This window comes from Conger conger, chromosome 5 (genome assembly GCF_963514075.1).
Source record: "Conger conger chromosome 5, fConCon1.1, whole genome shotgun sequence".
Classification (NCBI taxonomy): Eukaryota; Metazoa; Chordata; class Actinopteri; order Anguilliformes; family Congridae; genus Conger; species Conger conger.
The window spans coordinates 64308432-64325772 of NC_083764.1; the positions used below are offsets into that span (position 1 = coordinate 64308432).

At 45.8% G+C, this 17341-nt stretch overlaps 2 protein-coding genes across 2 annotated transcripts; one reads left to right on the plus strand and one right to left on the minus strand.

The window, feature by feature from the left end:
* Positions 1 to 2764: 2764 nt before the first annotated feature.
* LOC133129379 (U6 snRNA-associated Sm-like protein LSm7) lies at positions 2765 to 4124 on the minus strand. Its single transcript, XM_061243427.1, has 4 exons — positions 3990 to 4124; positions 3679 to 3769; positions 3474 to 3545; positions 2765 to 3345 (listed from the first exon to the last, which is right to left on the minus strand). Exons 1-4 carry the CDS (start codon positions 3993 to 3995, stop codon positions 3203 to 3205), a joined length of 312 nt encoding a protein of 103 aa, XP_061099411.1. The 5' UTR covers positions 3996 to 4124; the 3' UTR covers positions 2765 to 3202.
* Positions 4125 to 4370: 246 nt separating this feature from the next.
* On the plus strand, positions 4371 to 16542 carry sppl2 (signal peptide peptidase-like 2). The gene is made up of 15 exons (XM_061241448.1): positions 4371 to 4497; positions 5462 to 5578; positions 6599 to 6781; positions 7869 to 7958; positions 8935 to 9074; positions 9834 to 9979; positions 10231 to 10327; positions 10919 to 11035; positions 11594 to 11675; positions 11863 to 11937; positions 12248 to 12310; positions 12699 to 12798; positions 13176 to 13253; positions 13843 to 14003; positions 14523 to 16542. Exons 1-15 carry the CDS (start codon positions 4450 to 4452, stop codon positions 14685 to 14687), a joined length of 1662 nt encoding a protein of 553 aa, XP_061097432.1. The 5' UTR covers positions 4371 to 4449; the 3' UTR covers positions 14688 to 16542.
* The last annotated feature ends 799 nt before the right edge of the window (positions 16543 to 17341 follow it).

Below are 17341 nucleotides of genomic sequence, written 5' to 3' on the forward strand. Positions count from 1 at the left end.
CTGTGTCGAAGTGTCCGTGAGCAAGACACCTAACCCCTAAATGCGCCTGACAAGCTGGTTGGTGGCTTGTATGGCAATCGCCATTTGTGTGTGTGTGTGTGTGTGTGTGTGTGTGTATAGGAGAATGAATGAGTGGCATCAATTGTACAGCGCTTTGGCTAAAGGCGCTCTATAAATGCCAGCCATTTACCATTTAAAGATTGTAGTGCGCTCACGTACAGGAGTGAACTAACATCATTTCTAGAGCTGGTTGGAACAAAAACCAGCTTGAAGACCGGCCCTCAAGGACTGGAGTTGTGTACCCCTGCTGTAGAGCTATGAGGAGCAGCATGTACCTCACTGAGGGTTGACCGGTAGCCTGTTTTCACCCGGCACGTTGTTGGGAAGGGATTCATGCACCAGTAGCCTGACTTCCAACATACCATAACCCTGGTGGATAGGGCCAATGATGGTCAGCCATTCTGGATTCCTGGTCCTGATTGGCCGATATTCTATTGAGGCTGATGTTCGAATGTTCGCCGTCTTTACCGTTTGAGTCACTTGCTAGACTTACATGACATAGTTTTAAAGGAACTTTAAAGGAATAATTGTTTAAAGCAGTAGTCTGCATGCCTGATCCTGGAGAGCTACAGGGTCTGCTGGTTTTTGGGATTACTCTGCACTTAATCAATTTCATTAAACCGTTAACTTACCTCACTTGGTTAACTGGGTCTCATTTGGGTGATAATTCTAAGGTGCAAACAGCAGCGAGCACCTTGGCTCTCCAGTACCAGGGTTGGCGACCTCTAGTTTAAGAGCGATTCGCGTTACATTTGACACAGAGGAATGCAAAGTAGGAAACCCATATGCGCATACAGTACATGAGGTCGCCTTATAATCTGAAACCCGGTATCCTGATGGAAGATTATATTACATTTTTGAACTTTCAAATGAATAGCTTTGCTGCAGAGGAATTCAACTTTGTCGAGGTTTTACCTTCTTTTCTTTTTTTTAATGGTAAAGGGATATAAAATAATTTTGTCTCATCAAATTATGTTAATTGCAACATTATTGTAGCGACCACTTTTGCTTTAGATCGCATCATGTACGGGCTCAAATTGGGTTAGTGACGTATGTGAATTATGTAATGTATGCATTTTGTGGAATGTGATCGTCTGAAATTATGAAAGGAGTTTGCCCTTGGCCACGGTCCTGCCTTCCGGTGGCATTATTGTTGAGTGACTTGTGTAATTTAATGCAACTGCAAGAAGTGAAATTACCTCGCGACAGGCGGGTTGACAAACCTTGTACAACCTTATTGCGTACCTTCTGATCTGAAATCCACACCGAACGCAAAAAAAACCGCGACTTGGCGCCAACGAGCGGAACACAATGCGCAAGGGTTCGCCCATCAAGTCTAACAAAAGGTTGAGGTTTTAACTCGTTACGAAGGGTGCTAATTGCAGCCGCATTAAATATGCAGAGCCATGAATTATATATGCCGTTTTGCTTTGCAAAGCGCTGTTGAGTTAACGAGTTGTAGGTGCCTTCTCGAAAAACGACTTCAGCGGAAGGATGCCGTTTGTGTCCATCGTCATTTTGGGGAAATACATCGGTTTAGATTTCAAATTACATTTACAGATTGACCACATTTAGAGAAGTGTGTGAAATATCGACTGGACTGGTAGAGGAACTACAGACGGTTTGCATATCAAATGACGAGACACTAATGAGATACAGGCAGACTGCAGGTGCTCCACTGGCCAGTAGATAAGATGGAGATCCTGTAGGGCTGCTTGACGCGTTTCGGCGCTAGTTTCATCGCCAGTGGTTGTCTTTGGAATCCACACATCGTGTTTCCAAGCCCTGCGGAGTGAAAGGAAACCAGCCACTGGGACTAGAGTTTAGAACACCCAGGTCTGATGGAAAAAAGATGGTCATTTAAGTTTAAATATAGACTAGGACTAAGCTTAATCTGGTCCAAATTATTATTTTTAAATGTTGTATTATTTAGTATTACGGCTGAGTATTCCAACTATTCAGTGCCCTGCACAGACATTCACAACACCTCACTTCGTGATGCAAGACGTACAGATATACTATATTATATATATGTAGGCTACTTTGTATAAATCCTACATGAACACTCCTGTTCCAAGAGCGCCCTCTAGTGAGAGGCCAAAACTGCTACAACACTCAAAAGATCCAAGATCAAACAAGCCTGGAATGTCTACTTTTACAACCCCAAAATAATCTAATACCAAGTACAGACGGTTAAACCGAACAGCAATGAAGAGGTCAGCATCAAGTAAATGAATCAAATTTAAAAGACGAAAATACCAGTCAACTGATTTGAGCTAAAAAGGTGCTAAGATTTCCCTCGGGATGAATAAATCTATCTATCGATCTATCTATCTACCGATCTATCTCTAAAAATGGCACCACCATCGTTGTCCCGACCAGACGGGCAACGGGCAACGTTGTGTACTGTGAACTGTGTACAAATTCACGGGTGTTATTCACCAAGGCTTGAGAAGATGGGAGCAAGAAAGGCGTTTACCAGCCAATGTAGCGTTATAATGCTCTGCTTGTGCCTTCAGAAAACAAGATGCTTGTGCGTCCTGTGTTTTCAGGATTAAATAACATTTATTTTTTTTCCCCAGAAGGTTCAGCAGTGGTGGCTTGGTGTGTAGAGGGCTTTAGAGCCACATGCAATTTGGCCCAGCACAGCAAGATATCTGGCAAAGCACCGTTGAAAAGAAATGGCACAAAGGATAACAAAAAATAAGAAACACAATTTATTACAATCCCGCTAGTGTTAAAAATCAAAACTTGTCCATCACAATCTGGTTGAACTAACAATAGTAAACAAGGTAACTCGTTTTTTTTTGTTTTTTTTTTTAAAACAAGCGGATGTGATGTTAACCTTAGATTAAACTATTCAAATTCCCTCCGACACAAAAATATCGTCACTCCACACCATGGAAACAAACAAAAACAAAAACCTTACATTCAAAACAACCATTTATACGCCATCACTAACGTCCACAACGTGTATCGTTGTGTTGCTGTCGCTGTGAATAGCATACAAAAAAAACAAACTGAAAATTAAAATGTTATATTTTGAGGGTTCCAGGAGGTCTTGTCCATTAGAACACAATGACATCACACGTGTCAAAGACCCACGGAGGGATCGAGGAAGACGGGGCACGCCCGTTGCCCGTTACCCTTCTTGCTGCTGAATGAAGGGGTTAGGGATGGCCTCCATCCCGTCTTGGGGACAGATGAGCACTACGGACGTCCCGCGACAAACCACCAGGCCCAACTGCCGGGTGTCCTCCGTTAACTTGTACTGGTCATCCGGGTCTGCCAACAAAAGGTAAGCAAGAGAGATTGCGAGGATCGCGCCGTTATATCGAACTCTGCAGTGACAACCGACGAAATGGAAATGGATTTATGCAAATATTATAATGTTATAATATAATACAATTTACCTCGCATGTACTCAATAGTGCCGTCAAGCACCAGATTCAGCAGTGGATCGAAGCCTTTCAGAACCCCACTTGCTGCGGAAACAAACGTTAGAGAAGATATCTGTATTGATAAACAAACGCATAGCTTGGTATTGTTCTTTACAATTCAATTTGGCATCATGTGATTTATTTGGCATTAAGTGGCAAAATTAGTAATCCGTTTTACCTTCTCGGCCCCCTTGAAACTTGACTCGAATCGTCTTATCGATGTACTTCGACAGGTCGAATATACTTTCCTTCTTTTTCTTCTCTTTATCCTAGGTGAAACAAAATATGAAATTACGAGCTAGCAGTTAAACCAACTTGTTTTGTTACTAGCTATATAGCTATATAAGCTCGTGCAAGCAATACACCAACAACACGAATATCCAACATCTTGGAAGTTTATTTTTTGCACTCATAAGGTAGTAAATAACCATATTAAACAAGAAAATGTATTTTTTCATTCAGGTAACGTAACGCAAATGAGGTACTCACCGCCATCTTTCAACTCCAAGCAGCTCCGCCTCCTGACTCTCCAACTTTGACCTTTTGGTCGCTTTATACCTTAATTTCGGTCGAAAAGAATCGTCCTCCATGGCGTTTTCTTTTCCTATAAAATTGCCGTGTAGAAAGCACTTAATTATCAATTTAAATATTTGTTTTTGTTTTTGTTTTATCACAATTGACTGTTTTATAATGGGGAGAGGTCATTTTTGATTGACAGTGTAGCACACAAATGAGGTTTCCCCATGCCGCAACGCATGGCTAATAAGAGTAGGGACTGGCGATGATTGACGTACTCGCTAACCACACACGACGAACTCTTCCAGGAGCTGAGTCGTAATTACCCAATCAAAAGTGGAATACAGAATGGGGCGGGCAATAGCGAAACAGCTGGAGTCCTCGTAGTAGGGGCAGGCAGCGCCGTATAGTGGCGGACAAAAACACGGGAGTCATGAGGAGTGGAATAACACTAATTTTTGGAGCTATATTTGTCAATCAGGTGAGTCGATCAAATTGTCGACTGTTATTTGTCGTGTGCCACTACAGGACGTGATGTTCCGACGTGTTTACCTTTTTGTATTAAGTTGAACGTATTTTACATGTGTGGACATTAGCTAGTTACCAGGGCCTTGCGTAAAAAAAGTAGGATAACTAACTAGTCAATGCTAGCAATTTTTTTTTTTTTTAATCTAGCGTTAAAGCCCTAGCTACTGTAAGGCTCTAGTTAATTAGATAAGTTAACGTTAACTCGCTAGCTGGCTGCCTTTGAGAATTGTCTGGTATCACACTTTTAAATCCCCAAGTTCCCATGCGATTATATTAAATCACTTACTTTAGCTTTCTGTGTGTTGCGCTATATCTTCCTTTGTCATATGGTGCCAGAATATTTTACGGTTACAAACATTAAATGTTTCCTTTTGTTTTTCTTGGTAGCTAGGTTACGATGGCTGTTCCACAACGCGCCCCTCTCTCGAGCTTGTAGAAAGTTGTAGTTTGTTAACAAATGCTACTCGCATATAATTTGTGCAGGCTAATGTTGCGACTCATAGTCATGTAATTCATGGAATTAACTCCGTATGTAACGTTGGCTTTCCTTGTAGCAGACACGGCTCGCTGGCTGGATGACTTAAATTAACGTGAACTAACGAATGTTGTGCTAATTAAAATAAAAGTTTTAAGGAAATTAATATATTTAATCTCTGCTCTTTTTGGGAAGCGTAAAGATGAACGAAGTGTAGCAAAAACAAGTAATCCAGCTGAACAAGAGCGTTTGAAAAAAGTGTTTATTTCAATCGCTGTTGCTGGCAGGCTCTGTTCTGTTTGCGACTCGGCTCATCTAGAGCCATTCATTTTACAGAACTTTAAAATGATTTCACTACGTCTTGGTATCCTTTAGCTGTAGCCGCTACAATACCCTACCCAGCGTGTACAATTTGTATTCAAACGTTTCCTTTTATTGACAGGCGCTGGGAGAGTATGGCATGGCGCATTTCAGCGACAAAGGTGCGAAAAAAGGCAAAGACTACTGCATATTTTTTAACTCGCAATGGGCTGGTCTACCTCAGGATCTCCACAAAGCAGTGAGTATCCCTCCCCCCCAAGTATACTCAGACAACTAAGGGAGGGTTTGTCAAGCATTTCATGTGTAATGTGTAAGTATAAATATGTGTAAATATACTTGCACAGATTGACTGAGGCAGCTTTATATTTTTGTCTAGCACCCATTTTGCGCCGTTAGAATTTTCTGGTCTCTCTATAAATAGAACAAATCTGGTTTAAGTGCCGTATTCAGCACTCCGAGAGTGGCTCCCTATGGGATTCGACCTTACAACCTCCCGGTGACCAGCCTAGTTGTGTCGCCATGGCGACGCATTAGGGCCCCATTAGACCTGCGTTAGCTGCAGGTATGCTGCCGTTTCCTGAGGGGGAAATGCATGTCAATTAGACTCCGGAGTGAAATGAAGTGGCACTTTGAGTCTTTAGACTCCCTTTGTGCGAATTGCCGGTTGTGCTTCCGCCTGCATTTCACGGTCATCAGGTCTGGAAACGCAAAGTTTTACCTTCAGGCTTTTAACAGATGCTTTCATCCAGAATTAATTATACAGTCTTATTTTTTTTGTGAGTGTGTGTGAGCGTGTGTGTGTCTCACCCAATGCATGCTTGGATAACCTCTCCACCCTCCATGACTCTGACCGGGAATAAGTGGGTGGTTGGACACTCCCCCCTCCTACAAACCAGCCATTTGTATAGCATAGATATTTTACTGAGGTAATTCAGGTTGAGTACCTGCTCAAAGCTTTGGCTGTGCCACACCTGATAATCAAACTGGCAACCTTAAAATTGTACGCCCCTCTCCCAAATCGCATACTACATAAAACTCATACTAACCAGTGATTGTGGGGCGGTAGTTAAATTCGAAGTAAAATTTTTTGGTGAGCATCTGTAAAGTCCCATCTTCTTCCTGAAATCTGAAGTGTGAGTCACTCATAGTGTGTTTAAAAAAAAAAACAACAAAAAAAAACAGAAGAACAAGAAAAGAAAGATGGCCGCTTGTGTTGTCAGACTTTCCTCTGATTGGTTCCTTCTCTGTGACCCCCAAGTCCCGCCTCCAGATCCACGACCTGACGTCGTCGGTGCTGTGCCACCCCTCCGAGGTGCCCTCCGAGGGGTTCCCCAACCGCATTCCCATAGTGCTCCGGGGCAACTGCACCTTCTACGAGAAGGTGAGGCTGGCTCAGATCAACGGTGCCAAGGGGCTGCTCATCGTCAGCAAGGACCGACTGGTAAGAAGGCAAACCGAGCCCTTACTCCCTACTCCCTACACCTCCCTACTCTCTACTCCTCCCTACCCCCTACACCTCCCTACTCTCTACTCCTCCCTACCCTCTACTCCTCCCTACCCCCTACACCTCCCTACCCCCTACACCTCCCTACCCCTACACCTCCCTACCCCCTACACCTCCCTACCCTCTACACCTCTCTGCCCTCTACACCTCCCTACCCTCTACACCTCCCTACTCTCTACACCTCCCTACTCCCTACCCTCTACTCCTCCCTACCCTCTACACCTCCCTACCCCCTACACCTCCCTACTCTCTACACCTCCCTACCCCCTACACCTCCCTACCCCTGACACCTCCCTACTCTCTACACCTCCCTACCCCTACACCTCCCTACCCTCTACACCTCCCTACTCTCTACACCTCCCTACCCTCTACACCTCCCTACCCTCTACACCTCCCTACTCTCTACACCTCCCTACCCCCTACACCTCCCTACCCCCTACACCTCCCTACCCCCGACACCTCCCTACTCTCTACACCTCCCTACCCCTACACCTCCCTACCCTCTACACCTCCCTACCCTCTACACCTCCCTACCCTCTACACCTCCCTACTCTCTACACCTCCCTACCCCCTACACCTCCCTACCCCCTACACCTCCCTACACTCTGAGTCCTCCATGGCACCTGGGCGCCCCTGCCCTAGACCCTCCTCCTGAATGCTCTGCTCCAACCTCCTGCCTCTCCATTCCGGTGTGTTCCGCCATGTCTGTCTGTCTTTAGCCATAACTGGTCTGGAGCCTTGGATCAGGGGCCTGTATCGCAAAGCAGGATCACTTAGTTAACTGGATAAAAGTGCTGAGTAAACCCCAGCTCTTTTTACGTTTTACAGTCCATGTTCCAGATTTGGGAGGGTTCCGGGTTTTGCTCAGTGCAGTTATCCAGCTGACTCGGTAATCCTGCTTCGTGATGGAGGTCCCACGACGGTCCCCATGAGAAATGTCCGGATGCTTGGCTGACTGGTGTATAAACAGTGTTCGGTGCCCGTCATTGCCGACTTCCCCTAATCGTCTGCCCGTGTGCCTCAGACTCCACCGGCCGGAAACCAGAGTCAGTACGAGGAGATCGACATCCCGGTCGCACTGCTCAGCTACGCGGACATGCTGGACATCGCCAGGGTGAGGCTCTTACACCCTGCAGGACTCAGAGACCACAGCCAGGCCAGGCAGTCCCATAGCCCATAGCCCATAGCCTATAGCCCATAGCCGCTAGCCTATAGCCCCTAGCCGCTAGCCCATAGCCGTTAGCCGCTAGCCCATAGCCGTTAGCCGCTAGCCCTTAGCCGCTAGCCCATAGTCCTTAGCCCTTAGCCGCTAGCCCATAGCCGTTAGCCCTTAAACCTGCAGCACCAAGCTAAGCACTATATCTGGTGCAAGATTTCAAGCACTTTAATTTTGCACTGGTTTCTCCATCTTGATGCTGCAGTTTCTTATCATTTTTATAGTCATGCCTCGCTTCAAGTTTATGACATGCCACGACATCGCTGACTTGGCCTATAATTACCGTGTGAACTGGACTCGATGTTCGTGGCTATGGATAACCTATACTTTATGTCAATTGTACCTTATCCGACCTGTGTTCTGCAGTTGTCCAAAGACTGGTTCGGTAATGCAATTCTCGTACGTTACTTTGGATAAAATATAAAAGCGTCTGCCAAATGAATGTAGTGTCATGAGAATGGGGACGTAGTTCTTTAAACAGCGAATGGTTTTGGGACTGTAGTGTCTGCTGGAGCAGAGCTGGACCTAGTTAACCCTTTCAGTCCCAAGCCCAATATGAAGTGGCTCCACCAAATCCCAAGGGTTTTGGCTTTGGTTGAGAACGTTGAGAAAATGTAGTAGGGCTTTTATAGAGGCTCAAAACAATAGTATAGCGGTCAATTTGATTGGTTGAAGAGGTGTAAGGTCGAGCGTGCCAGACGGCACTCAAGGAACTGAAAGGGTTAGCGTATAATAAGCGCTTATGTTCTGCTACATCCCACGAGTGGTCTGCATGTTTATTGTGTACTCTTCGGTCGCTGGTGATTTTTATCCGGGGTCATTCCGATGTGATCTTAAGGGGATTAGTGACCCCGTTTCCCCCATCTTCCCGCAGACGTTTGGGAAGGGGCGGGAGGTGGCCCTGTACGCGCCCAGCGAGCCTGTCCTGGACTACAACATGGTGATCATCTTCATCGTGGCCGTGGGGACGGTGGCCGTCGGCGGGTACTGGGCCAGCAGCCACGACATCAAGAGGTGTGTGTGAGTGTGTGTGTGAGTGAGGGGCCGTGGTGGCGCAACACGCTAAGATGGCTAAGTTGCACACCGAGGACCGGGGTTCGATTCCCGGTCCTGCCAAAAGGCAAGTTTGGCCGGCTCTCGGGAAGTGGCTCACTGTAGCGGACCGCCAATCCCTGACTTCTGGTCCTCTCGGTTGGCTCAATTGCCCCAGGGAAGATCAGTCAAGCAAGGAAAAGCTTTTGAATACAATACCATTGTATTGGGTTTTACCTGCGACAGTCTACCCCTGCCACCTGTGCCAGTACTCAGGGTAGGAGCGTTTGGGGTGGGGATGGGAAGGGATCCCCGGGATGGGAAGGGATCCCCGGTGTGGGGGGACCTCAGGTGTGGGGGGACCCCAGGTGTGGGGGGACCTCAGGTGTGGGGGGACCCCAGGTGTGGGGGGACCTCAGGTGTGGGGGGATCCCAGGTGTGGGGGGACCTCAGGTATGGGGGGATCCCAGGTGTGGGGGGACCTCAGGTGTGGGGGGACCCCAGGTGTGGGGGGACCCCAGGTGTGGGGGGACCTCAGGTGTGGGGGGACCCCAGGTGTGGGGGGACCTCAGGTGTGGGGGGATCCCAGGTGTGGGGGGACCTCAGGTATGGGGGGATCCCAGGTGTGGGGGGACCTCAGGTGTGGGGGGACCCCAGGTGTGGGGGGACCTCAGGTGTCGGGGGGATCCCAGGTGCGCTGTGAGGAGGTGGCTCCGTGTAAACGCTGCTCTGGCCCTGCAGGAGGAACATGATGAAGCAGAAGAAGAAGGGCGCGGTGAAGAAGCAGGGCGTGGAGACGCTGGACGTGACGTCGGTCATGATCTGCGTCTTCATGGTCATGTGCTGCTCCATGCTGGTGCTGCTCTACCGGTTCTACGATCAGCTGGGTAACCAACGCCGTCATCCTTTCATTAACCCTTCCGGTCGTTAGCCCGACGTGAAGTGGCTCCACTCAAGTCCAGAAGGGTTTCGGCTTTGGGTGGGAAAATTTAGAAAATCCAGCTAACTCGGGAGTCTTGCTGCTTTGTGAAATGCCAACCTCTTTGCATTGTGATGTTGTTTTGACGGTCTTCTCTCTCTCTCTCTCTCTCTCTCTCTCTCTCTCTCTCTCTCTCCCTCTCTCTCCGTGTCGCCCCAGTGTACCTGATAATCGCCATATTCTGCCTGGCCTCCTCCGTGGGGCTGTACAGCTGCCTCTGGCCTCTGGTGCGGAGGATCCCCCTGGGGAAGTGCAGGTGAGGCTTCTAAATTACGTTACACTACATGTTATTTTATCCAAAGCGACTTACAGTTGATTTAGACTACGTTACATTACAAGGCATTTAGCAGACGCTCTTATCCAGAGCGACATACAATGAAGTATGAAGAGGACTAAGCAGGAGACAGTCTTCCCCTGGAGCAATGCACGGTTTAGAGGTTTAGGGGTTAAGGGGTTTAGAGGTTTAGGGGTTAAGGGGTTTAGGGGTTTAGGGGTTAAGGGCCCGACGGCTGTGTGTCTTTCGATCGATCCTTGCGGGTCCCAGTCATGCACCTTAACCACTACGCTACAGGATGCCCAGGCTTGCAGTGGAGACCGCCCCAGGCCACAGTATCGTAACTCATCGTAATCACACTGTACTAAACCATACCACTCTGTACTGTACCAGACTGTACCACCGTATACTATACCGTTCCACAGTACCCCATTTTATCATACTGCACTGTCTCACACTGTACTACACAAGACAGCTCTGTACTATGTCACCGTGGCCCTCCAGGACCGGGGATGAGTGGCCGTAGCCCAGAATGACGCAGTGCCCCCCCCTCTCGTGTGTTTTCCTGTCCAGGATACCCGAGAACAACCTGCCGTACTGTCACAAGCGGCCTGAGGTGCGCAGGCTGGTCCTGGCTGCCTTCTGCGTGGCCGTCAGCGTCACCTGGGGAGTGTTCCGGAACGAGGACCAGTGAGTACGGTGTCCCCCCGGGGACAAATGCTTGCAGCGGAATTCTGTGACCGGCAGTAGGGCGGAGAACTGTGACTTTAGTTGGAATACCTTTCTTGTTGTGTAAGGCTGAATATGGTGGGGGGGGGAATTAAGTCCATTCTCAATTTCTGTCAGCTTCTTTATACACTGTCCTTTAGTTTATGAATAGCAAACTGGGCCAAAGTGCACATACAGGGGCACCTCAAAAAATTTGAATATTGTGGAAAAGTTAAGAATTTCTCAGTATCTCAAATTATTAGAGTATTACATAAGACCAATCAGAAAAAGGATTTATAATACAGAAATGTCGACCTTCTAAAAAGTATGAATCTAGAATATATGAAAGTATATTCAAATATTTTTAGATGCACCTGTATGTATTGGTGGGACTGTGTAATCCCTGTTGCCGGTTGTTGTAGCCCTGCTCTATGTTATAACCCTGTGGTAAGGCTGTTGTAACGCTGTAGTAACGCTGTAGTAAGGCTGTTGTAATGCTGTTGTAACCCTGTGGTAAGGCTGGTTCTCCGTGGTTAACAGGTGGGCGTGGGTGCTACAGGATGCATTGGGAATTGCTTTCTGTCTGTATATGCTCAAAACTATCAGGCTGCCTACCTTTAAGGTGAGTTCCATAAATAAAAACAATATAATACGGCTTATTTATATAGCACCGGAACACATATAAAAATACAGTAGAACTCATACAGCTACGGATACAATAAAACCGCAGCATAAAAGGGGAGGTGCTTTGGTGACAGCTTTTAAAGGTGGACTCGTGGGTCATGCCGATGATGTCATTTCCTTCGCAGGCCTGCACGCTGCTGTTGCTCGTGTTGTTTGTCTACGACGTTTTCTTCGTGTTCATAACCCCCTTCCTCACAAAGGTGAGTGCCTCTGCTCCGTGCTTTTAAATTGGTCTGATATCTGTATGTTTACTGGAAAGTTGAATATGATATGAACAGGTTGATTAAGAAGATTATTTGAATAAGCTGATTGTGCCGATGTTTTTGATTGTAATGTTTGTTTTTAGCACGGTTGCTGATTGTAAGAATTAGTTACTGGTCCTCCTTAAACAATGTAGTTGCTGCTGTTCCAATAAACCTGATGAATACTCATCTCGAGTTTTTCTTGATAAGGGAAGTGAACATTATGCAGTGTAATCTCCTTTTGATTTTAATCTGATCTTGCCTGCAGAACGGGAAGAGTATCATGGTGGAGGTGGCGACTGGTCCATCGAATTCAAACACTCAGGAAAAAGTGAGTTTATTCGCCGTTTCTTTCAGAGATTGGAAATGTGATCTCTGCGTCCGTAGCCTTCACGCAGAGATGCTCAAAGCAGGGTCACGTCAGTGATAAAAAAAAAACCTGTCGCAATGCCTTTTCCTCTATTTAAAATGGTTATTATGTGTCATCGCACAGATGTGCAACATCGTGTGTCCCGAAACACATTTCCTTTTCTTGTAGAGGCTGGTATTCAGCTGCCTGGCCAAAGATACTGTATCTGTAGCAGCCAAGAAGTACGAGAGCTCCATTCCCAGAACCCCACAACTCATCAGATTGAGTGGGAACTTGTTAGTCAGATCAGGAAGTGCCACCCATTGCGCCATCTCTCGGTGGATAAACAGTCTCTACTCTGTGTCCTCAGCTTCCTATGGTTCTGAAGGTGCCCAGATTGAACTCCTCCCCCCTGGCGCTGTGTGACCGCCCCTTCTCCCTGCTGGGGTTTGGGGACATCTTAGTGCCAGGTAAGGTCACCTGTGCGCCAGGTAAGGTGCATTTTCCCTTAAATGCACATGACCATTCCCTGATAATAATAATTGCTAAGTTTGTCTTGGAGCTATATCTTTTTATTTGTATCCATCTTGGTATGTACTTTAATGTGCAGGGAAACAAGTAGTATTTGAAAAGAAATGTGGTGTTTTTTTTGTTTTTGTTTTTTTTGGCTTAACAAGTACTCATGTTAAGTCATGTCCCTGAATGATTCAGAACACATGCACATTTCCAAGAAAACCCATTTAGTCATAGGATGAGGACTTTTTTTTTTTTTCAGTGATTCTTTGATGACACGGAGAAGTGTATACGTGCATCCCTGACCGCCATTTTGTGCTCTTGTTTCCGGAAGGCCTGCTTGTGGCCTACTGCCACCGGTTTGACGTACAGATGCAGACCTCGCGTATCTACTTCCTGGCCTGTACCATTGGTGAGCCCGGACCTCTCCCTCCTCTCTCCTCCCTTCTTTTCACACACTAGACCAGGGATGTCCAGTTTTAGCCAAAAAGGGCAGGTGTTGGCGCAGGCTGTAGTTTTCTACTTGATTGAAGACCGTGATTAGTTAATTGGTTGAATCAGTTTGAAAAGTGCCGGTTAAAAATTAAAACCTGCACCCACAGTGGCTGCTTTTGTGATAAGATTAGACACCCCAGGTTTAGTCTTTTTGAAGTTGAAGCCTGGATATATTTCTTGGCATATTTAGTCCAAAACATCTGTACAAACATGAATGATCTTTCCTCTGCTTCCTGTGATGTACTGTAAGAACTACTTCATCACCGTTACGTGTGACATCATTTGTGGTTTGTGTCAAATAAGACCTATTGATGAAATCATGCAGTGTAATGCTTATGAATGATGTAGTTTTGCATAGATCCTCTAACGCAATGTGTTCCCAGTCCCTTGTGTTTTCTTCCAGCTCCTTTCTCTGCCTGCGTGTGCCACACCCGAAGGACACTTTTAATTTGGCAGCCGTGCTCTGGTGAACTTTGACCCCTGACCCTTCCCCTGTGTCTCCGCAGGCTATGGAGTCGGGCTGCTCGTGACCTTTGCGGTGCTGGCCCTCATGCAGGCGGCCCAGCCTGCCCTCCTGTACCTGGTGCCCTGCACTCTCCTCTCCAGCCTGGCGGTGGCGCTGTGGCGCAAGGAGCTCCCCCAGTTCTGGACAGGAAGTGGCTTTGCGGTGAATTCCAATTTTACTGTGCTTCCAGGGAAAAATTAAGAATGCCGTTTACCGGACGGTGAAACTCGAATGGGAGTTTTTAAATGAACGAATAGAACAATATCTCACGCACACACACACACACATTAAAGTTCACTTCCTGTCTGCTTCCCACCCATACCCCCACGCCCCCCCTCCTTTCATTTCCTCCCTATTCAGCGTGGGTTTTGCAGTCTGTTGCCAAGGGCGACACTGCAGTAAAGTAGCCAATTCCCGCATGTCCTCTCTTGCCCTCCTCCTCCTGTATTGGATCATACAGCCTATGAGTTCAGTGTGTTTTGACGCATGCTTTTCAGACACAGCACAGAAATGGAAAAGACTAGCACATGTAAGTAGACAAGCATGGTATTGGGCAGAAGTGAACACAGACACAGGTTGCCAGTGCATCATAGGAATGACTGGGCATGTTGTTTTTGTAATATTTTGCAGGTGAAAATTCCTGCAGACTGTGCCTTTAACTTCTCTCATTTACATCCACAGAAGGACATACCTCAGCCTGCCTTGGTCAAGGTGCCCATCAACTGCACTCGGACTCCCCCGGCCAATTACGAGCCACGGGGCGACGAAGCCACCAATCCCAGCAAAGACAGCCCTCTGGTGCTGGCGAAGGGCCTCCCACAGGACAAGACCAGCCGAGCAGAATGACGGGACTGTGTGTTGTTGGGGTGGAAGTCACTTGCTCGTTTCATGTTTTTTGGAGGGGAGGAGTGGGATGGGACTCTCTCTTGAGTTCAGGGGTAGACCTGCAGATGTGCCACAGATACAGGGCCACACCGGGCCCCTAAGCCCAGGGCCACTCTGGGTGTCCTATTGCATGCTGGGAGTACACTACGGTGAGAGAGGGGATGGGGCAAGGCAGCGCTTTCCCACGGCAAGGGACATATTCCCCCCCCCCCATTTGCTCCTAGTGCTCTCTCTCTCTCTTTCCATCTCTCTGTTCTTAAAGTTTTTTTCGTTTTGTTTTTTTTAACCTTTTCTTGTTGTTTTTGTGTTTGGTCTGCTTTGGTCTGATGGACCCATTCGAGGCTGTCGCCACAGCCAGTTCTGTACGCTGCAGTCCAGCTGAGGGCAGTCAGAGGCATTCTGTGATGAGGTGTGGTTTGAGCACAAATCTGAAGTCTGACCGCCATTTTTTAAATCATTCCTTTCGTTTAACTGACATCTAATGGGTTCAGTCTGCATGTTAACACTTTAATTTTATATACAGTAATAGGATCATACAGTGTACTATATATGTATGTGTATATGTAGATGTACAGGCATACTGTATGTACATGGTATAAACTTAGAGCAGTGTAAGTGACTAGTTAGTCCATATTTCTTTATTATGATTTTTAAATAATGGGAGTGAACACTTTATATGAACACTTCTGGCCTTTGGTATACGTGATGTGTGATTGAAAGTGTATGTGCCTATTAGGTCATGCACACTCGGTACTGTATCTTATGACGAAACCACATTTATTTTGTCTGTTGTGGTTTGTTGAGTCTCTGACACTTGCTGATCTCACCTGGGTGATGTCACCAGGTCACCTGTGATGGTAGAAGCACACCATCCTGGTCAAATACATAAAATTTTAGTTGGAATTATTTGTTCTTTATATTATTATTATTATTATTATTATTATTATTATTATTATTATTAAATACCTGTTTACAAATGCTGGTTCATGGTTAGAGTGTCTGTGTCCTTAAATATGGTATGTGGGCATTAAAAATCTAGAAAGTTACCTCCATGTATACATTAATCCCAGTATGTAATTTTATATGTTTACAGGGGCCTCTGGGCCTTGACAATTTCCAGTAAACCTTTCGTGAACATATTTTTTGTATTGTAGACTTCCAAAGTTAAAGTTGTATTCACCCCTTGTGGGGATTCTTCAGGAATTATTTTTGTATCCAGCTTTTTTTTCTAAATTCCCAACAGCAGGAAAATCTCAGGATCATCAAATGGCAAACGATAGAAGCACATTTACCAATAATTATAAAAAGAAAGCAAATATAGTTACATCAAAAGAAATTAATCTTGGACCAGTGCATTGAGTGTCAATGTATGGTGGGAGGTCACTTTTCCCAACTGGGAGCAAGTTTTAACAATTTTTTTAATGAAAGTCTTAGTATTCACCCTTGCAAACCTATGAGGGCTCTTCATTTAATCTGCAGTGTGCTTTGTCCTCAATCAAATGTACGCTGGAATAGTTTTTTTATATTACTGATATAAAGTATTTCTCAGTTGCCAAATTGAACGCAAACGTGTCAAAGGAAATGGAACTGAAAAAATAAATTAATTCGTTTTTAAAATGTGAATGATGTTTGAATAGGGGCCTAGAAATGGGCAGACAGATAACTGATTAATTTGCCTGTGACATGGTAGCCTAACCTTTGGAACATTTGTTGATTTGACTTTGTTGTCACTGACTGAAGCTACCTGGTGGTTTTTAAATGCCTCCATTCAGAGAGGATTAAAGACAATAAAGAAACGTACATTTCACCCTGACAACGTCTCCTTCTCTGCTTGCCCATCTTCCTTACAGAACGGAGTCAAACACTGCAGCGCCAATTATGTTTCCCTTTGTAAGAAGGACATTGTGATGCTAACCTAGCCAATAGCCCATGATCAAAAAGCAACCACATACTATGCACTATATAATAAAGTTGTGAATGTATTGGAATTATTAAAAGGAAAAAAATATTGCATATTGTCTACATTTTCAAAGAACAACGGAATGTAGGATGATTTAGGTATCAAAATGAATTGAGGTGTTCAGTCTTCTAATCTAGAAGATGTGCAATGTATTAGGAAATATGAAAGCGAAAATTAGACGCTCATCGCTGATTCCAAATTATATCTGACATTTCTTCGAGCTGTGGTGTGACTTCAAACCCGCACCAAACAACAGCTGGGGGTGTGGTTTCCTTTCGTGCTCATTTACGTTTCTTATCGTCTGTGGCTTTTTCCATTTAATTTTCTTGCTGTTAAAATATTAGACGATTTCACGCTGACGAGCCGATTGGTTCACTTACACGCCAATCTGTTTTTTGCCCTCTGATTGGATACTTCCATTTGCGACCGATGCGGAGTTCACGCAAACCTGTGATTCCTGAACGTTTTGCGGATTCGGAGGCGGAGGTGATCAGTGACCTGTTAATGGTGCGATGCGGTGACAGCGTACGCATACCGTTTCAGAGAGACAGTTGGGGAAGGTTGTTGTCTTCGGAGGATTTAAAAGGCTAGCAAGATCGTCAGATATGTTTTAATAACACAATAATATTTGGGGAATTTCAGTTACACATTTGAC